The sequence below is a fragment of the Poromitra crassiceps genome (assembly GCF_964638095.1).
Source record: "Poromitra crassiceps genome assembly, chromosome: 1".
Classification (NCBI taxonomy): domain Eukaryota; kingdom Metazoa; phylum Chordata; class Actinopteri; order Beryciformes; family Melamphaidae; genus Poromitra; species Poromitra crassiceps.
Window position 1 is genome coordinate 107936661 of NC_139623.1, and position 21833 is coordinate 107958493.

The window sequence follows — 21833 nt, forward strand, 5'->3', positions numbered from 1 at the left end:
AACCAACTATAGTCAACACATTTCTTTCCAGACCAATGCCTGGAATGAGATCAAAAATGTATCCCCCCCCCAAAGATTCCTCTTCATAATGGACAAAGTACATTATTAGAATCCCGGACAGCATGTTTTCTTAATGGCTACATCTGTAAACCTTTGAATTTTTGGCAACAATGGCCAACAAATATTCCAGCAAAATATCCTCGTGGAAAAGTTACACAATAATGCTGTGTCTGTGCTTCATGAAAATTGCTTGCTAGAGTGGAACAACATAATGTACATTTTTCATAGGTACACAGTATTGTTTTGTCCTGGAAAGACTTTTCCATAGGTTATTTTAGGGCTGGACGATATGGCTGAAATCAATGTCATGATAATCATAAGGATCCTTTCGATATCAATATCACAATATTGTTCCTGTATGCAAAATCATGTTAAATAAACAAATTAATGTTCAACTCATCAATTTAGACAGTGTCACAATATTAGAATTTCTTCACATCATCATGATATGAGTATGAAAGACGATAAACGATAATATTGAATTATCGTCCAGCCTGTTCTTTCTCATAGCTATACATTGGAATAAGGCCGCATTGTAAAGTGTCAGTAAACTTCCTCCCTGGGGTATTAAAGATGATCTGCAAACTGTCTGTGAATTTGCATTGTTATTGCCTTGTGCTGGGGGCAGAATTGATACTCGGACACATCCCTCCTTTATTCTGATGCATGACTCTAAATATACCAATTAAGCATGCAAACTCCCATGTGGATAGAAGTGACTTATACCTCCTGAAGATCTTTATGGCAGCTGGAAAGAAAGCCATCACAAAATGTTGGCTCCAGAAACATTACCCCCCGGTGGAGATGTTTATAAATATTGTAAATCAGTTACATTGAATGGAGCCGCTGACTTATAGTCTGAGGCTACAAAAAGAAAAAGGGGAAACTCTTTGGAGTAAATGGACACTTTTCCTGATCCATAAGGAGTGACTTTTGCAAATATTCTAGCTGATACAACTACATTGGTTGGCCCACGGTAACATTGTATTGTGTAACTGTTGCATCACATCGTAGTTTGTGACCTCTCCTGTAGCCTGTACTACGAAGCTATCTTAACAGATCCGCGATAAGTCCCTTTGATCTGGTTTGACTGAACAGGATCAAAGCTATCTAGTTAACCGATACTACGACGCTGGTTTTCTACTCGATAACTGAAGCTGGCTTTATCTGGGATCTGCCTGTGCACGCGCACGTTTTTCGCTCGTGCACAGGCGCGCGTCCACGCGAAAGAGGTGCGCTAGCCAATCACATTATGAACAGCTGAGTTGATCCACGCCCACACCCATTTCTACACCCGTTTCCTCATTCAATGAAAGCGCAGTGCGTGATCAGAGTTTTAGCGGATATTTAATGTAACCTATGTCAGAATGAAAATCCGCGTTGGATATAATCTGCTGAAGGACTGCTAAAGCTGCAGCTTGTATTCACATCAGTCATTTGATTTACTTTGATCAGCGATTTCTGTCCCCTAAATGTGTAATCTCAGCCTATAAATTTCCACAATCTGTAAACCTATTTAGACCATAGATTTAGAAACGCATGCTCAATGAATAATGATCTCTATCACTCATTATGTGTGTAGTTGCACTGATCGAATAATTAATATATAAAATAATGATAATGCTGATGCCTAATATAAAAGAGAAAACTGCTGAACTGAATTGAGACGATGCGGGCATAGTTTTCATTGATAAAAACTAGCCTATTTTTGCTCATATATTGGCATACAGCCTACAGGACACAGTTCCAGCTGAAACATGCAAGAATTGCCTGCATATTTAGTAGCCTATTGGGGCTATCCCATATTTATCCCATATCTATATTATATGTAGGCTATAGGCTTTTCTGGCATGTAGGAGAATATCACCCTCACTCCATTTGAGGCTCCGTGTATGATATGCGCTGCGTGATTATAGTGATCATATTTCTCCACGCATCGTTGAGCTGTTAAGACATAAAGTGGTAAGTAGGCTTAATTTAATTATGTAGCCTACAGAGCCACAAATGTTTTTCTTGTTATATTCTCAGTTGACTGCAATCTATTTTTCATATGGCGATCTTATATGAACGGTGAGTGACTCCAGAGAGCCGATTATATGGGTCTGTCATGGATTTTGATCTTATCCTCTGAAGCTAACCTGGTCGCGACCAGGTTAGCTTTGCAGCGTCAGTTGCCATGGTGATTGAAAGTTAACTTGCTTTGTAGTACGGCTAAACCAGGTTTAAACTCAAACTTACTCGGATAAGGCATTAAACTAGCTTCGTAGTACAGGCTACAGACCTCCTGTTGTTGTTGTTGTTGTTGTTGTTGTTGTTGTTGTTGTTGTTGTTGTTGTTGTTGTTGTTGTTGTTGTTGTTGTTGTTGTTGTTGTTATTGTTTGTCCTGTGTGTATTTTCTCTTGAAAAAAGGATGTCAAAATAAAGTATAAAAAAAAAAAAAAAGCATGCAAACTCCCACATAGGCTCTCATGTGACTCTCACCCGTCGTCGAGGCGGACCAGGATGGCCCGGTAGAGCTGGTGCTGGGGGCTGTTGGACTCGGGACCGCAGGGGTGGATGAAGGGATGGACGGCTGCCAGGACGAAGCCCTGCTGGTAAAGCTCCTGCAGCTGCCCGGGCAGCTCCCGCACAGAGGACAGCCGCAGCGTGGACGTCCCACCTGAGACACACAGAGAGGCAAAGGGGATGAGATGAGTGAGACAAGATGCCCCGGAGGAATGCAAAGAGGAGCAACAACTGAGATGCTCCTGTGCAACATCGCTCGTCAATCCAACAGCGTGGGCGGTACTGAGATGTCTTTTTCCCCTTTTTGAGTTTGAGTTTCTAGGCGTTAGACATGGTGGCTATTACTACTCATGCTAACTACGTACTTCTTCTATTTATTCCAAATAAACCACTGTTGCTGCTGCCGGAAAAGTAAAAGGCATCACTTCACTGTCAGAGGATTTTTTTTACCAGGAAAGAGCGAACAGACAGCCGCTGTTCAGAGCAGGAATTGTAGCAAATGTAAAAGCTTCCACAAACTAGCCATAGATTCAATCACAAATATCAATCAGTGACAGAAAACAACAACAACAATAATAATAATACTAATACTACTACTACTAATAATAATAACAATAATAATAATAATAATAATAATAATAGGTTCCCATCTCCCTGTAGTTCAATAGGTCGAGCATGCCACCAACAGTCAGTTACAGTAGGTACTGTAGGTAGTTACATTCCCACTGGAGCCCCCTATATTGATACATGCACACTGTGAAGGGCTTTGGATAAAATAATCGGCAAAGTCCTATATGTTATGACCCCAGAGGGAACTCTATGGAAAAGTCCTGCATGAAGGGGTTTGTCTCAGGCGCATGGATTAAAAAAAAATCATAGATCAAAAAGAAGGAGAGGCCAGCTACCCTATGATGCTCGACTGAAACATGATCCATGCTTTCTAGTTTTCACCTTCTTTTTTTGCCACTTCACACATCTTATGTAAATAAATGTCAGTCCTTTATTGCAGCAGTCGGCTTCTTTGATTCCTTCAGTGGCAGTTGTTGTTGTTGGCATCGTATATAATTGTAGAAATTCTCTGGTACAAAGAAGCCAAATGTATTTTGCAAGCATGTCCTTCTCAAATGAGCCCTACTGAGACACTCTCTGTAATCATTATGCCCAACAGCAATACAGTACTGAGATAGAGAGAGGCGTCAAACTGACAGACAAGTAGGAAAATTGCTGTATATACAGAAATATCCCTCCATGTGAAGATTTGTAATTCAGAATCAGATATCAACAGTGATTTTTAGAACCATTCCCAGTTTGTTTTGGCAATTAGCGTCAGGCTTTTTGCTCCGTCCCCTCAATCTGGGAGTTAATAAGAGTGGCTCAAAATCCAATCAGAGCTGATTGCTAAGGCTCTATGTCATAACTAGCCTGGCACGTGCTCTGATTCCCTCTCAGCTCAACTTGACTGTAGAAGAGCGGACAGAGGGGGCTGACATCAATGAGAAGCAATCAGCGAGTGGCCGTCTGTTCTAGAAGAAAAAAAAAGGTTTGTGAATAAGGAGCTGCTGTGGAAAGCTTTGTCTCTTTGCATCGTTCTCTCCCCCCGGCTCCCCTGAGGGATGAAATGTGGAGAACCTGCGACAGACAGCCGCCGGTGATGGCCTCGCTTCGGGAGCAACCAGCTGTGTTGCAACGAGCCACACACAGCTTCTGTCAGGGAACATCAGCCAATCAGGACGGATGGTAATGAGAGAGAGAGAGAGAGAGAGAGATGAGAGAAAGAGATGGGCAGGGAGAGAGAAGTAGAGAGAGAGAGGTAGAGGGGGAGAGAGGGAGAGAAGGAGAGAGAGATCGAGGAAGAGGGAGAGGCGGTGTAGAATGGATGCAGAGCTTGATAGCAGGACTCAGAGTGGAATGGACAAGATAGAGGAGAAAGAGTCATTTCAGCAAAAGCCAAGGTATGGCAAGGTACGCAGTGGGTGGTGAAGGGGCCTTCGTGGAACATTTTTGTGAAATCAGTTGTGCAATAGTCAATTTTGGTGAGTTGTTTCTATACAATTCAGTTATTTGACATGTAAGTAGGAGACCTATTTTTTTTTATTCCAGTGAATGATATTGTACCTTTTTATTTTGTGTGTGTTTGATAAGCACAGGACCTCACAGACTGTACATAAAAATGAAGCTGTAAATTGTACAAGGAACCCTCTAACCTCTAAAAATATTAATGTTTAGCCTCCATTAAGAATTGACCATAAAGCAGTTACATTATTGTAGCCTACTTTTTGTTAAACATGACCAACACACTACAGCAGTCAAAACAATAGGCTATAGGGTGGGCAACATTTTTTTTTTTCCAGAGGGCCATACTGACTTACTGTACATCAAGTAAGTGAAGGGCCACACTTTGGAGATCATACCTGGCAACACTCCTGATTTTTGCGGGAGTCTCCCTATTTTTAACCCTCTCTCCTGTTGCGATTGGTAATTTCTTGTTAATCTCCTGATATAATAGTGATACAAATCCAATGGCTGTAGCAGATGAGATTTATTAACATAATTCTGCCTTTTATTGAGTTTTTGGGGGTCGTTTTGTATTTCTACATTTTGCCATGTGTGCTCTAGACTCTAAAGCACACATGGGCAAAATGTGGCCCTGGGGCCGCAAGAAATTACTGTAGTTTTTTACACATGAGATTACTTTTAGCCTTTTAGTCATAAAGATTATTGAAAGATTTGCCATATTCCAAACTGAAATGTTATAACAGAAGTGGAGTATTGGCCAGAACGACATGAACATTTGGACACTTATTCAGCGGGTATCTTGCATGTTGCGTTGAGGTGCAATGTACGGTATATATATCTATATATATCTATATATATATATATATGTATATATATATATATATCTATATATATATATATAGATATATATATGTATATATATATATATATATATATATATATATATATATATATATATATATATATATATATATTTTTTTTTGCAATTCCATCACGGGCCACACATGCCCATGTGTGGGCTATAGTATAGCCTACCTATGGTGTGAGGAAGTGTAACCTCTGTAAAGTGGTATGTGTGTTACACTATGGAAATCATCGCTGTCAGAGAATCCTTTGTTGTTGAGGGTTTGTTTATTTCCATGAACTGAGTTTAGATACAGCATCCTAAATGAACAACATTGATATCGAGAAAAATCCTTATGATTATCATTATATTGATTTCAACCATATCACCCGGCCCAATCTTTAGTAGTACTGTTTAGCCCGTCGGATTTAAACCATCAGTCATTTGTTATAGAAAAAGACCGATCTGCAAGGTATGCTAAACAAACAACATCATTGGTAGAATGTGTAAGTAAGGACATCTGTTCAGGCAGAATGAATCACAACAACATACAGTAGGCTAAGTGGCACAGCTTACATGTGTAGCCTATGTCCTTAATGCACTTCGGGTATCAGTCTGGTTTTCACAATGGCAGCAACATCTGCTCGTTAAAGGAGCATGATCTGCACACTATGAGCATCACTCACTCTCACCCTCTCTCTCTCCTCTATCTCTCCCTTTCTCTCTCCCAAATTTGGCTAGAAGCCAAGGTATGGCGAGTGCCATACCTTGCCATACCTTGCCATAACAAACTGACGCCTATGGAGGAGATAGAGGAGGAGTAGACACAGACCAACAGAGAGAGAGAGAGAGCAGAGGGAAAGGGAGTGATAAAGAGCACCCAAGAGCAAGACAGCCCTTGGCCCCGGATGCCTGGCGGCTGGGATCCCAGCAGTAACCTCCGCGAGGCGACATTTAATGCAGGCCAAACAGCTGGGCTGTGTGGGAGTGCGCCAACACAAAGAGCTGGATGGAGAAGCAGAGAACTGACAGGGGAGCGGAGAGGAGGGAATGGGGGGGGGGGGAGAGGAGGTCTGCTTGTCTGTACGAGCTGTCACAAGACGTGGGAAATGTCGCTATGGCTAATTGGAGTCAATGGGACTATACAGAAAGAAAGGTTCAGATCCATGGGAACAGTCAAAGTATATACAAGTTCAATGGGAGGTCAGAGAGAGGGCGAGTTTGGCCTTAGGGGATCTGGCTGGCAATGCTAGCGGCTCATGTGTGTTTGGTCACAGGTAATATCAGGTATGCGAACAAGATAAACATAACTTCTGAAGAATGAACAAGGCTGGGAAAGGTACTTTCAAAGTGTACTCTTCAAAGGTACTCTTCACTTAGAAAAAAGTTCAAAGGATTTATCTTGGTGTCTAATGCAGTGGTTCTCAAATGGGGGTCCGGGGACCCCCAGGGGTCCGTGGCACTTTGCCAGGGGGTCCGCGAAAGGTTTTCAGGAAAATAAAAATGAAAACCTTTTTGTGTGTGCAAAAGCTTCATAGTTCAACGAAAATATTTTATGCTTTCAATCTAAAATGGTTCATGGATTACATTCTAATCTAACAAACCTATCAATTTAACGTTACCGTGGAAACAATTAAGCTTAGCCCAAAATCACAAATCAGAATGAGGGGGTCCCTGGTATATTTTCTATCTTGTAAGGGGTCCTTGACATTTGAGAACCTCTGCTCTAATGCATGGCTTTACAGTTTCTCCTGTTTCTGCCATTGTGCTACTATCATCATGGGCAAACATGAGTATCTGTTGTTTCAAGTTGTGTAGCATGATTGTTTTCAGAACATACAGAAACATTCCCACAGTGCATGATGATAATAATAATAATAATAATAAACATGGGTTTTATATAGCGCTTTTCTAGGACTCAAAGACACTTTACAAAAAAGAAACACTAAAGGGGCGGGGACGACGTAAGCATGCGCTATTGTACGTTGGTGCACTGGCTGCACGTGCAACCCCTAGTGGCCAGATGATTTTTTATTTTATGTTGAGGGCCGAAACAGCCTGGCGCCAGGGTTGAACATGGTTGTGCACTCTAGGGAAGAGCAGAGCAAGGAAGTAACCATTCTACACTAAAATGGATATTAGTGTGAGGGATATATATACCACTCTCATAACATGTGTGTGTATCACTTAGGGTGTCGAGTCATAGTCTATTTTTTTAATTTGTCTTTATTGAATGTTCCAAAACTGCATGTTTAACTAAGAATAGGCTAATGATTATTTCCACTCACCACTTACTTAATGTGGTTACTTTACTTTGTGGTCAAAAGTTTGGAAGGAACAATGCATGCTGGGAAATATGCAAATGTGTTTGTCCAATGGGTCCAATAACATTGCTCTCTGTCAGAACTTGCTTGGATGTCCTGATGTTGGTTTAGTAGCAAAAGTAAACACAAGTTAATAGCAGCATTCACTATAGACTCTTTAGTGAATACTTTCCACAAAATCATGAACAATGAAGAAAACCAGAAGGAATAGGCTACAATTCCACTTTTACCAAATAAACCAAAATTGATGTTCTGCGACAAGTTAGATCATATCTACTAGCCTCTTCATTTTGCTCTGAGTGCACCAGATTAATGCATTTTACTTTAAAATATACAACATTTCTTTGTCTAGGGGGAGCACAGCCCCCCCTACATACCCCCCAGTCGGAGTCCTATTACCTTCTTGGTGGTGCAACCCCTGTTTGGAAAGCCTACAATCGCCTATGGACGTAAGTGCAACAGACAATGGACAGACACGACACAGGCACACAGGGATAGGCAGGGGGAGCTAGGAGAAGGCAGAGGAGAAGAGATGGGTTTTGAGGCAGGATTGGAAGACAGCTGGGAGTCTGATTCTCTAATGTCCGGGGGGAGACAGTTCCAGAGCTTGGGAGCTGCCCTGGAGAAAGCTCTGTCGCCGAAACTGCGGAGGTTGTGATGTACGAGGTAGGGATGCACGATAATTATCGGACTGATAAATTATCGGCCGATATGGCCATTTTGCGCTATTATTTATTATTCCGATAATGGCCTTTTTCCGATAAATTAACAGCCGATAATCAGGCTTTGTTTTTACCTTGGCCCAGAGCTATTGTTGTCGCACGCTCGTGACATCACAGCTGCGACGGCCAAACATGGCTGCTCCCATGCAGTACAGTATGTTGCCGTTTTTCACAGTTTAGATGATCACAGCTATTGTAATTTGCAATCCATGTCCCGCACGGGTTCCGAGAGGAGGCCAAACGTCTATTACATTAAACCAAAGCTGGCGATGATGCAGCGGATTTGTTTGTTGATTACGTTAGCTTAGCCAGTGTTAGCGTTAGCTCGTAGCGTGGCCTACACTTCAGGCTCGCCCGCTTGGCAGGCACACTGACACTGCTTGTGATCAAACAGCCCCGCAAAAGCACTTCATACTCAGAGCTGGTGTAAATATATAGAAACTAATGGAAACCCCTTTACCCAAAATGAAACATCCAGGGATTGTGTATTTAACTCCAAAAAACAACACGCTAACGTTAAGCTAACCGCGCTAGCCGGGAGTCCCACTATAACAAAGGGACTTTACAGTTGAGCTAGCTGCTGGACAGAGCCATCTAACAGAGCCAATAATAAAGAAAACAAAGGTGCAGTCGCGCACATTAGGCTACATAAAAAGCATCAGTCAACATAACATGTCAATAAGAGTCTAAATTACTATGCCTTTTGTCATTGTGTTTTATCTGCAGACTAAGCAGTCATTGGCTTCCCGTTCTATAAAAGCCTTTATTTTTGTATTGACTATAATTGAGTGATACACTTTATTAAAACAATCATATTATACCAGAAGTTTTCTTTGTTTTGTGTTCACAGTGATGTCAGTTAGATTTGGTTAGGCCAGAGCTATGCTCACTACATCTGCCCTTTGTTTTTTACCCCAGGTGTGCATAAAATACCGGTAATATATGAAGAGTTCATTTGCAAAAACAGGTAAACGCCATTCTTAAAATGAACAAACAACATCTGTTTGATACTCCCTGGAGTGCACATAGAAAACATTATTGAGGTGATTTATGTGAAAATGATCATATGTTTTTATTATTATTATTTGTTTTAGTTATGATTGATAATACAAATTTCCCCAAAATAAATAAATTACAGTATAAATACATCAATATATAAAATAAAATGATAAAAAATCCAAACGGAGATACCTGTTTTTGCAAATGAACTCTTCATATTTTTATTATAATAATTATCGGTTATTGTATCGGTTATCGGCCAGGAGAAGCAGATATTTATCGGTTATCGTATCGGTTGAAAAAATCCATATCGTGCATCCAGTACGAGGGCTTCAGGAGCCACACTCCACTCTGTCAGTCAGGCAGCTGTCAGACACTACACAGCTCTCTCTCATTGTATTGAGTGATTATTGGTGTTACAGTCACTAGCCACTTCTTAACATGCAGTGGAATCCGTATTATAACCTGCACCTAGCCGGTTGGCCTGCATGTTAAACAACAATTAGCCGGCCTACGCGCACTCCCGCGACTCCGTATCTTATCTACCTCGACCACCGGTATAAGATCCGCTTCCACGCAAGCGCTGGTCATGTTAAACAGTGGAACGATATGATCCGCATATGTCTGAGTGGGCGGGTGTGGCTCTTCGTGACTCACTTCACGTTCGCTAGTTTATTAATTAATGAATCGTTCGGGCAATCGCTTATATCAACGAGCAAACTCACGGTTTCCTCAAGTGCTGCAAAAGCGGCTTGATTTGTTAAGTGGGGGCTAGAATGACCGTGCTTTCCGAGGTGAGGGCTGGCTTGACTGCAGAGAGGCAGCGGGGAAGGAAAGTGAAAAGTGCAGCAGAAACGCGCTCCTGAGAATACGAGGCAGCAGGATGACTGAAGCAAATGAAACAACTATCACAAAGAGCAGCCGACATTCTGACACTTTTTGCGCAATGCAAAGCTCTATCTGCCTGTTTGTCTCTCTGCCAGTGCCCGCATGTCTGTTTAGTGTGCGTGTGTGTGTGGGGCATGTCATTTTTAACGCTGGCATAACGAGCAGAGCGTGTTTAGGCTATCGTATGGCTCCGTCCCCAAATTAATTTTCATCGTCCCTGACGCTACTGTGCGCCCACACTGCGGAGTGGATAGGAGCTGACTGACTCTGACTGATAGGCTATCAAAGTTTTGTGGGGAGAAATACATTTCAAACTAGTCAGATATGACTTGAATGTCATAAAATAAATCACCCACAGTGATTGACGACAGTCCGACCACTATTTTGACTGCGCGGCTTTATGTAGCTTAACAAAGGCATTTTTGGCACATTGCCACCCCTCGTTGTCAATGGACTCCGTTAAAACATGTTTTTTAAAGTCTCCAGATTTGTCAGGCAGGCAGACTGTGCATCCACACTGTGGAGAGGATAGGAGCTGACTGACTGATAGGCTATCAAACTTTTGTGGGGAGAAATAAATTTAAAACAAGTCAGATATGACTTGATTTGTTTTTGTTTGGTTACAAATTCGCTAAAGCTGTTTCCTATCACATTTCTTGTTTTTGATAGATGCTACCGCGACCCCCCCCCCCCCCCCCCCCCCCCCCCCCCCCGCCGCCCACTGGCAGAAAAAACGGCTCATATCCAGTTGTTTCTTAACAAAGACCCCTCATGTTTAGAAAGGCAAAACCTGAAAATATCCTGTTCTCTCTAGCAGGACATGATCCAGATAACATGTTTAAAAGGCACTACTGTGTGCTAGCCTGGTTAAAACCATCCAGATCCGTCAACTCACATTCCATTTTGTTCTGCGGTTCCGTCTGGACTCCAAGCAGTCCACAGTAATTTTGGTGGGTGTGAGTACTTTCCTTGAGAGACAACTCCTTCAGCCAATCAGCATAGCCAAATCCAGTCCTTCAGCCAATCAGCATCATCGGATACAGTCAAATCCAAATCCACTCGGAAGAATGGTGTAAACATCTTTTCCGCAGAGAAACTCCGCTGTTGCATACTCCTGTTCTTGTTTAATTGTTGTTATTGGGTCTATTTCTGCAATAACTGCACTTATGTAAACTGGACGAACGTGGACGCTACTGCTCGAGCAGCAACGCCATGGGAGCAGTTAGTGCTTCGTATGCAGCGTCCCTGATTGGCCGGTTACAATGTCAACTACGATGTAGGTTACTTTGTCATTTCTGAAAACACCTGCCCCAGGCGGTTCCGCAGAACGAAACAAATGTGAGTTCACGTGAACGGATGGTTTACCAGGCTAAGTGTGTGTCGGTTCGCAAGTGCATTAGTCCCTCAAGACAGGCGCGTTGGTTCCTGCAATTTACAAATGCTCCCGCCTTCCCGTCTGTACTTCGCAGCTCTCAAAGTTAGTCAAAAAATAAGGCAGGATGTCCGGTCAAAATAAGGCAGGATATCCACTCATTTCTCCCAATCACAAGTCAATCATCATTGTTTTTTTTGAAGATGACAATTTTTATTTTTATGGGCTGAAGACTGTCTCTCTGGAGCATTTGAAGATTGTGGAAGAGATAGACTGGCTTGAGAGAGAACAAGTGCATTGGCTAATATATGCATGACAAAATAATCTTTTGAGCTGCTGAATATTTTAGTAACAACTACATTGAAGCAGTTTTGCGTAGCAGGTGTGGAACTGATTCAGTTTGGCCAATACTACTGAAACAATTTGATACTTGAAAGACAGCTGGATCTATTATTTTTGGTGAGTGATGATGAATGTGGTTATCCTCCTCGTTGTTCCCAGCACTATGGGAACTTCAACTGCAGCAACAGTTGCTGCTGCACACCTAACTAGGTGCTGTGGGACTGTAGCATCTGGACGTGTTTTCCATCAAATCATCCACTTTGATTTCTCACAAGGATCTCTGATCAAGATTCTGTGACTTTTTAGTACCTGCAACTGATTACAATTGTGATTAATTTGTAATCAGATTATTATAATAGCTTTATATGCCACGCGTTACACCACCGCCATCCTTTCCATAAAGGGTAAAAATCGACATTGGATGCTCACACACAACACAACACAACAGGCAGACAAACTGCCACTAAAGCGCTGTATATACATGTCATTGTTCTTCCATTTTGTGTGGCTGCAACACAACGGGGTGCGTTCAGCATGCTATAGTACATCATCAGGGTGCGTTCACCATGCTATAGTACATCATCAAGGCTGCAATAGAGGAAAGGGATGTCTGGAAGGTGCCCGCGAGCACCAATCAGAAAGCAGGTCTGTGATGTGGATAGAGAGCTGATTCAGTTAGGATCTCAACGTCTCCCTTCCAGGCACAAATCCAGAGGTTTCAATGTGAAACTGCTAAAGAAGCAGAAGACGAAGAAGAAGAGAACAGACAGAGAAGAAGAAAAATCATATACTGTGTCCCCTTAGGGCCAGTGAGCACTTGGCTAAAAATACCCCTCCCAATTTCTCAATCACACTCTGTCATCGTGCAGCAGAATGCAAACGCTTTAGAAGTTAAAAGGCGTGGAGGAATTAACACAAAGAAATAGGCTGCCATGGCAAAAGGGTGAAGCGTATTGGGTTTTTCCTCCCCCGCTCCTCCCCCCTCCCTTCCTCCACCACTGACTGCCTTTGGAAATGGAATTAATCCTTCTGTGATCCGTGGTTTTTATTTATTTATTTACCCTCTCTTCTTCTTTGGTGCTGCTACACGTACACCCTGTCATTTCTGCCAGAGGCGTGTCGGAGCTATTGCGTGTGCGCCCGGTTCACGAGGTGCTGGATATTAAGACGGAAATTAAACCGTCTTTGCTTACTCTTTGAAGCCCTCGGTTGAGATGAGTAAATAAGGAATGGTTTCAATTAGGCGGTTGGGAAATACAGCCACCGGCCACTTCTTAAGTTGGCTCTAATCGCTGCGTGTGAATAATAATAATCTCAACCGGAGGCCTTTACATACACGGGCTCTACATTTATTTATCAGGACAAAATTCCATTTATTATGCTGTCCGCCAGTGCAAAATGTAGCCCAGTGCTAAGTTTCTTTCAATCTTGTGCTGTTGTAAGGATGTTTACTTGGCTGTAAAATCTTGTTATCTAAGGAAAATCACTTTGTCTGGGTAGACGAGAGCGAATGAGTGACCGTATAACCCCTGTATGGCTGTATGGATGTGTCGAGTCAATGTTGATGTTTAAATTGGGGGAATGCTGAGGCCCTTGAAGGAGCCTGTGGGCCGGTCGGACAGAAAATCTGGTAAACCTTACATGGCAAATGGGGAAGCCAATTACTTGTGTCTGCCTTTTTGTTTACCCTGGAAGAACATTCTCTCACATATGAACAGAGAAGAGCCCAAACTCACAGGAACAAATCGCTTCGTGACAAATAATGAGAAAAAACAGCTCCTGGCTGACAACCAACAAATTGGTTTTGTGGAAAATTGTGTTAGTGCGGCGCCATCAAACAGACACTGCCATTAAACACAGAGGAGAAAACAAAAGTGATGGGACATGTATGTATTAATGTAGCACATAAAGAAGGAGTGATAGCTGTGGCAATCCATTTTTTAAATGAAATAAACCAATAATGTATTATGTTCAATACACGACTACACAGTTGATTCATGGATGGACTTTAAAGTGTTAAAGGGGCAGTTCACCCCCAAATAGAAAAAACATCTAAAAATGTTTTTAATCTCCTGTAGTGCTATTTATCCATCTACCGTAAATTCCGGACTATAAGCCGCACCTTTTTTCCCCGTTTTTTGGCCTTTTTTGGCCCCTGCGGCTTATATAACGGTGCGGCTTATCTATGGATTTTTTCAAAAAAAAAAAAAAAAAAAATCTCTCTTTTTTAGCACTCTTTCTAACTATAAATCCACTTCTGTTTTAATTTCCTCTCTTGCCCTCTTTTCACCACACTGTATGACACTGTATGACACTGTGTGCACTGTAAATAACAACACAGGTGGTGTTGTGTTATGTTGTTTTGTTGAAATGTTAATAAATGGGAGCTTCCTCAAACAGCCATCTCTTTCCCGACAATCCCCTCTGTGCATGAACCCTTACATATGGTAATTAAACATTAAAACACAATAAAAAAAAAAAAAAAAAAAAAAAAAAAACCATTAAAACACCCGCGGCTTATAGTCCGGTGCGGCTTATATAAGAAAAAAATAGTCAACTTTACAGGTGCGGCTTATACACCGGTGCGGCTTATAGTCCGGAATTTACGGTAGATGGTTTTGGTGTTGAGTTGCAGTGTTTTGGAGATCTCGACCATAGAGATGGCAGCCTTCTCTCAAATGCAATGGAACTGGATGGCACTCGACTTGTGGTGCTCAAAGCGCCAAAAAAATTTTTTTTGAAACTCAACTCAACAGCAATGTCTCTTTCCAGAAATCATGATCCGGACTCAAGATAATCCACAGACCTTGTGAGCAGTATCATGCAGGAACTATTTTCGTTCGATCGAATTACACCCAGCTAGTGGGTGTGGTGTAGTTTTGTCTAGATGGATATAATAGCACTACAGATTATTTTGGTGTGAACTGTCCCTTTAAGCGCCAAGATTCTTGTTTAAATTTTGCCGATATCTTTGTCACCAAGCGGTCGTTGCTGTGGTGTCTCTGCACTGATTAGAGAAGACTGCACCCAGAGATCAGCTGTCAATCAAACAGTGTGGGTGGTATTTGTTCATGCATATGAGATGTGTGTGTGTTTGTGTGTGTGTGTGTGTGTGTGTGTGTGTGTGTGTGTGTGTGTGTGTGTGTGTGTGTACGTTCAAAGAGAAAGTATGCTATGCATACATGAAGTCGTTCATCTATAGAGCAGAATAAGTAATAAACACTGGTGCCATGTCCCTCCCGCTGCTGCCTTCTGACCTTCCTCACCAGCTTTCCATGTTTCACTGACTCAGTGTTTGGTGGATGCAGCCAAGAAGAAAGGCTTTGTGACTGAAGGTTGCCAGTTGGAAGCCCCAGAAAGGCTTGAAAAGAGAAGTCGATGACAAAACCCTCTCTCCCCTTCCCTCGACAAATATTGCCGATGTGCACTTGAGCAAGGAGTTTAACCAACAACTGCAGCAAGCATGCCATCAGAAGACTGTGGTCGCACTGGTCAGCTATTATGTGAATGTTTGCATCTAAAGTGAAGCGCTGCTTTGCCTCAAGAGACCGCATATGCTCAGTCAGCTTTCCTGTATAAATGAAGGTTACAAAAATAATAATATCTCACCCACAAACACACAAAAAAACACACTCTGAATTGAAACCCTGCCTATGACACTGGCTCAGTTTCCCTTTCAAACCCATATGCCATGTAAGCACCTCTGAGCTCCAGCACTGCCTTTCCATCAGTCAACACATTTAAAAAATAAATGAGTAAATATGAAATTAATAAGCTGAGAGATTGGAGCGTGAGGGCTCGGCGCACACACACGCCGCGCGCCGCCTTCGGGAGAAATGGTTTTTACTACATTTGCATGGGAGAGAAAATACTAGCCTGGCATATATTTGCTACCCACTGCAAATCCTTTCTGATCCTGCTGCTCCTGTCCGCCGCTTCTCTTATTCTGTGATATTTTCTCACGTCCTCGTGATTTTTATTTGTATTTTATTTTGCAATTTAAAAAAATTAGAACACAGAAAAACGAACAAACTCAGACACAGGAAAAGAAAAGAAAAGAAATAAAGAAAAAACATACATACACTCCAAAATTACAACACAGTGCCACCAGTTACATACAGAGCTTATATATATATATATATATATATATATATATATATATATATATATATATATATGGTGAAGAGAGGATTCCCATGTGCACAGCCAGTAGAAAAATCAGGTGCTGGTCGGTTGCAGGATAAACATGAAATGAAAAATTAAAGGAACCACCGCAACACTGAAAATGACTTACTGATGTTTATTTGTGAACAACGCGTTTCGCGTTACGCGTTTTCACGATATATATATCGTGAAACTAGCCCCTTCTCACTCCAGGCATGGTAGTGTCTGTCTGACCATGGAGCCAAAAAAGAGTGATTGAAACAAATTGGCGTATGGACAGAAACATCTGGTAGACTCAAAACACTCAAAACGCCAGGACTCCCTTGAAGCCAAAACATTAGAGCCCTAACATTGGCAGCCCAGCAGTAGTGCCTAAACACTGGTAAGGCCAGTACTGGTGCACAACGACGTCGAGGACATAGTGTTTTGTTTTTTCTTGCAATTGAGCAGAGATTGAGGAATAAGCTGTTTTTCTGCAGGGCAAAATGTATTTTTAGCAAGACAAAGCACGACTTCTGAGTACCTGACTACACAAAAGGACAAATGACCGCTGTTTTTTGACTTGACAGCGACTCCACTGGGTGATACTGTGCTTATTATGAATGTGGCCTTGCCACTTGCTATTTTTACCTCCAGATTATGCGTCTTCAAATTGAAGAATTGTGGTTCACTTTAAATGGATCACTTAAAAAATATGACAGAACTGAACATTCACAAGTAGATATTCTTGTTTTATCTCTTTTCGATTCTTAGACTCGGCCGCTGCACGGGCTCGCTGAGCTGGCCCTGCAGCTTGCACACGCAGCTCGGCCACTGCACGGCCTTGCCCACCCTGCAGCTCGACCGCTGGGCGCGCTCACTTGCTCCTTCGCCCGCCCTGCAAGGCAATTAATCTTCCCTAATTAAAAAAATACGACTCCGTCAGGTCACTGGTCGCTTTTGAAAGTTTCAGCCCGATCGCACGTGCAACGGCATAGCTGTGGCTGGCCAAAATTCTTGAAACAAACAGACAGAGTCCACATTGCCAAATTTATAGATAGATAGATAGATAGATAGATAGATAGATAGATAGATAGATAGATAGATAGATAGATAGATAGATAGATAGATAGATAGATAGATAGATATATAGATAGATAGATAGATAGATAGATAGATAGATAGGTAACTTTTTTAAACGTATCTGTACTTGTGGATATTGTCTTAGACCTGTATTTACTTTACTGTCTAAGTCTGTGTGTACATATTGCTGTTGTTTTGATTGTCAACGCTGGTCTGTTGAACCTGGGAAAAAGATTAAAGTGTTCAAAAAGGCTAAAGGATAAAAAGCTGATATAACACGAGCAAACCGTAATTGGCCTTTTTTTTTAAACAGAAAGCACCGCCTGCTATTCTCTCGTTGAAGGAGTCATATCGTTATTCAGTGTCCAATTAAAATGGCCTTAGTCTCCTCAGGAGCCCTCTGCTCCGCTGAGTACCACCTGTAGACCCCCCCCCCCGCCTCTCTCTCTCTGCCTCAGCAGACGTGTGTCATTACTGTTCGTATGGGCAGAATGGAAATGGCAGTAACTCCCTTGTCCTCCCTTTTTCCTCGCTCCCCTGGCTGCCGTAGGAGGGGCAAACTCTGCTTGGCTCCTCTTAGCCTCCTTTACTGTGCCTTTGCTCTCTGCGGGGAGTCTGTCTCACTCTCATTAACTCTCTCTCTCTCTCTCTGCGGGGAGTCTCTGTCTCACTCTCCTTAACTCTCTCTCTCTCTCTCTGCGGGGAGTCTCTGTCTCACTCTCCTTAACTCTCTCTCTCTCTCTCTGCGGGGAGTCTCTGTCTCACTCTCCTTAACTCTCTCTCTCTCTCTCTGCGGGGAGTCTGTCTCACTCTCCTTAACTCTCTCTCTCTCTCTCTGCGGGGAGTCTGTCTCACTCTCCTTAACTCTCTCTCTCTCTCTCTCTCTCTCTCTGCGGGGAGTCTGTCTCACTCTCCTTAACTCTCTCTCTCTCTCTCTGCGGGGAGTCTCTGTCTCACTCTCCTTAACTCTCTCTCTCTCTCTCTCTCTCTGCGGGGAGTCTGTCTCACTCTCCTTAACTCTCTCTCTCTCTCTCTGCGGGGAGTCTGTCTCACTCTCCTTAACTCTCTCTCTCTCTCTCTGCGGGGAGTCTCTGTCTCACTCTCCTTAACTCTCTCTCTCTCTCTCTGCGGGGAGTCTGTCTCACTCTCCTTAACTCTCTCTCTCTCTCTCTGCGGGGAGTCTCTGTCTCACTCTCCTTAACTCTCTCTCTCTCTCTCTGCGGGGAGTCTGTCTCACTCTCCTTAACTCTCTCTCTCTCTCTCTGCGGGGAGTCTGTCTCACTCTCCTTAACTCTCTCTCTCTCTCTCTGCGGGGAGTCTCTGTCTCACTCTCCTTAACTCTCTCTCTCTCTATCTCTCTCTGCGGGGAGTCTGTCTCACTCTCCTTAACTCTCTCTCTCTCTCTCTCTGCGGGGAGTCTGTCTCACTCTCCTTAACTCTCTCTCTCTCTCTCTGCGGGGAGTCTGTCTCACTCTCCTTAACTCTCTCTCTCTCTTAAAATGACCAATCTCCACACCTCCATGGTCCATTCTCCACCTTTGTGTCAAAGGGAGCAAAATCTTTGAAGGACCTTTTCTGCCATTTTCAACCAGCTTTGCATCATTACAAAATTAGGAGTACAGTATATCCGAAAACTGTTTTTGCAGGCATTCATTCAGTTTGACAGTTACTGAGAGTTGAGTTTATTTGAGTTAAGTTGTGGAACTGTGATGTTGTTTGTGCATGAATTATGTCACTGGTCCACAACTGAACTCAAATCAACTCTCAGTAACTGTCAAACTAAATGAATGCCTGCAAAACGGTTTATAGTTTTCAGATATACTGCTGATTTTGTAATGATACAAAGATGGTTGAAAATTGCCGGAGTGATCCTTTAAAGGTACTATCCGTAGGTTTTGGTGGAAAATAAACGTTCACAAAGTGTTTTCGATTACCAATGAGTGAATGCAATGAAGTAAAAAAAAGTTAGCCCAAACGCGTCTCTCTGCGTTCACCCATTGCAAAGATATTGCAGGATTTTCTGCTAGTTGCTGGTCAAGTTTTCCTGGCAAATTTGGTGGATGTGGCGTTCTGCGCGTTCACGAGCCTGCCCGTTGTCCTCCTGGCTCCGGCCGAAAATATTACCAACGAAGAAGAAGGCTAACAGGCAGTGACGTTACGTTCGTCGCTAGCTGCCAGAAAAAGAAAAAACAACAACACACAAAAAGAAAAATATTTAGTGAAGCTCGTCTGGCCAGACAGCAGCAATTTGACCGACATTGGGGGGAAACTAGAGTCGGGTCTGTGTTTTCGGTTCATGGAGGGACCTTGTTGCTTGTAGCTGCTGTAATGTTGTTTTGGCCGATAACCTTAGCTGCTTTCGAATGGATTTGCACCTGGTCAGAAACTCCGCTAATAACATTACCGTCTTGTGTGAAGTAATGCAACAGTCGCAAATATGCCTAACGCTACGTTCACACAGACACAGGGAACCTACGCCTTGCCTTGCCTCAACCCACGCCTACGCCTGCAGACCTTGAGTTGGGCGTGAACCGATCACACCGCACGCCTTTGCACGTTGAACCTGGAGCCGAGTCACAAGCGCCTCTCCTCTCTCCCGACTGTATTTTTTCACGTGTGGTCCCGAATTATCATGGGTAGGGTAGGTAAAATAAATCTGATATATTTAATCTTCTATTGATGCTGGATATGTATAACCAGGTCTGACTACAGTCGGACATTTTAGAGAGGTAATCTTGCAAGAATATGTGCTGACACAACAACATTGTCCATCTTGCTTCTTCGGTCGCTATTCTCTCTCATGAAGATTTGTTTGCAGACAGGGAGAAAGCCCCACGTGATAGCCACCCGTCAATCTCTCTCTCTCTCTGCTCAACACTGTTGTAGTAACTCCATTTTATTTTGAAATTCAGTTGACTTTGCCATTTCCCACGGATATTGTCGCGTTTTTCTTTCATGGCTTGACAGAAGAAGCCTACCTGCACGCGCCTAGTCGGCTTGAAAATAGAACTCACGCCTAAACGATAAAATCGGCAAGGCGTGGGTACACGCAGGGTTCACGCTCAGGCGCCCGGTGTACACAGCCTCGTTGACTAAAACGGACGCCTATTTAAAAGCGTGGGTAAAGGCAAGGCATAGGCAAGGCTTGGGTCCCCAGTGTGAACCCAGCCTAACGTTACTACCGATGCTTGGTCATGGAACATTGTTTGACTGAATGCAGTTAGCTAGAGTGAGACTGGCGATTATAATGTGAACTCGATGCTAAACGTGGCTAACACTAACTAATAGGGGTCCACTCGCTATATATAGATTACCACCAGCTGCACTAATAACGTTACCATCGTCTTGGGTGGAGTAATGCAACAGTCGCAAATATGCCTAACGCTAACGTTTCTACCATTATGCTTATGGTCATGGAACATATTGTTTGACTGACTGCAGTTAGCTGCAGTGGTGAGACTGCCTAATATTATAACGTTAGCTTGATGCTAATTGCGGGCTAACTAATATTTATTTACAGATTTACATTTAGAAATTACCACCCAGCTCCACTAATAACGTTACCGTCTTGTGTGGATAATGAATGTAACACTCGTAAATATACCTGTTATGCTTATGGAACATTGTTTGACTGTTCAGTTTGGTCAACTCCAGGCATTAGACGGTATCGTATAATAGACGGGAAGCAGGGTAGTTCCTGGCTCACGCTAACGTGAATATCCTTATCCATTTCCCTGCAGCCAATGCAAGCCAAAACACCACCAAACAGTTTCTCTGTCTCTGCATGGCTACTATTCTGGATTTTCCTCCCATCTCTTCACATTTGGAGTCAGGAAAGAGCAGCAAATGATGTGATGGTAAATAAAGAAGTTGAATGAACTATGACCTTCAGTTGGTTATCATCATCACCTGTTCTTAAAAGTGATCCGTGTTGGTTTTTTACAAATGTATTATTATTATTATTTATTAAATTTACAGTATATCATTGTCAAACTATTTATATTACTTTGGTATCATTACTGTAAATAAATCATAACTGAAATGTCTACTTCAACATATTTGTGAAGATTTGAATTGTTGGAAGTGATTTTTCCATCTGCCTTTCAGTTCTTCATCAATCTGCCGCTGTGAGAAACTCTGAAAGCGTCCAGCTCCGCATGCGCTGAGAGAACAGCGCCCGCTTCCTGTTCTGTGCTGTAAATTAATCTTCCTTTGTGCCATAAAGCAATTGAGTAGATTTCCTGTGAAATCCGCCCCGGTGTGGAACACAAGATAAGATGTGGTGCAAAATAGTGTTGTCATGATAACTGAAATTTCAAGAATACTTCAACACCGTTTTAATTCAATACTTAACATTGTAAAAGTTCAATACTTTGACCAAGTATGTGTCCTGTAAGATGAAAATCCATTTACACATAAAGGGCACACGCGTAAAGATGGCAGGTGGACTAGAATCGTTTGAAGATGAAGAAGAAGGAGGAGGAGGGGAAGAAGAAGGATTGGTGGTGATGTTGTACAATCAGTTTTTGAGATAA

The 21833-nt window shown here is 42.5% G+C and overlaps 1 protein-coding gene across 1 annotated transcript in view; it reads right to left on the minus strand.

Annotated features, from left to right (window-relative positions):
* rftn1b (raftlin, lipid raft linker 1b) overlaps nt 1-21833 on the minus strand; it is a 214707-nt gene that overhangs the window by 126325 nt on the left and 66549 nt on the right. Inside the window, exon 3 of the mRNA XM_083647160.1 lies at nt 2542-2719. Coding sequence (XP_083503286.1) covers nt 2542-2719 — 178 coding nt within the window. The remainder of the gene's footprint in view (nt 1-2541; nt 2720-21833) is intronic.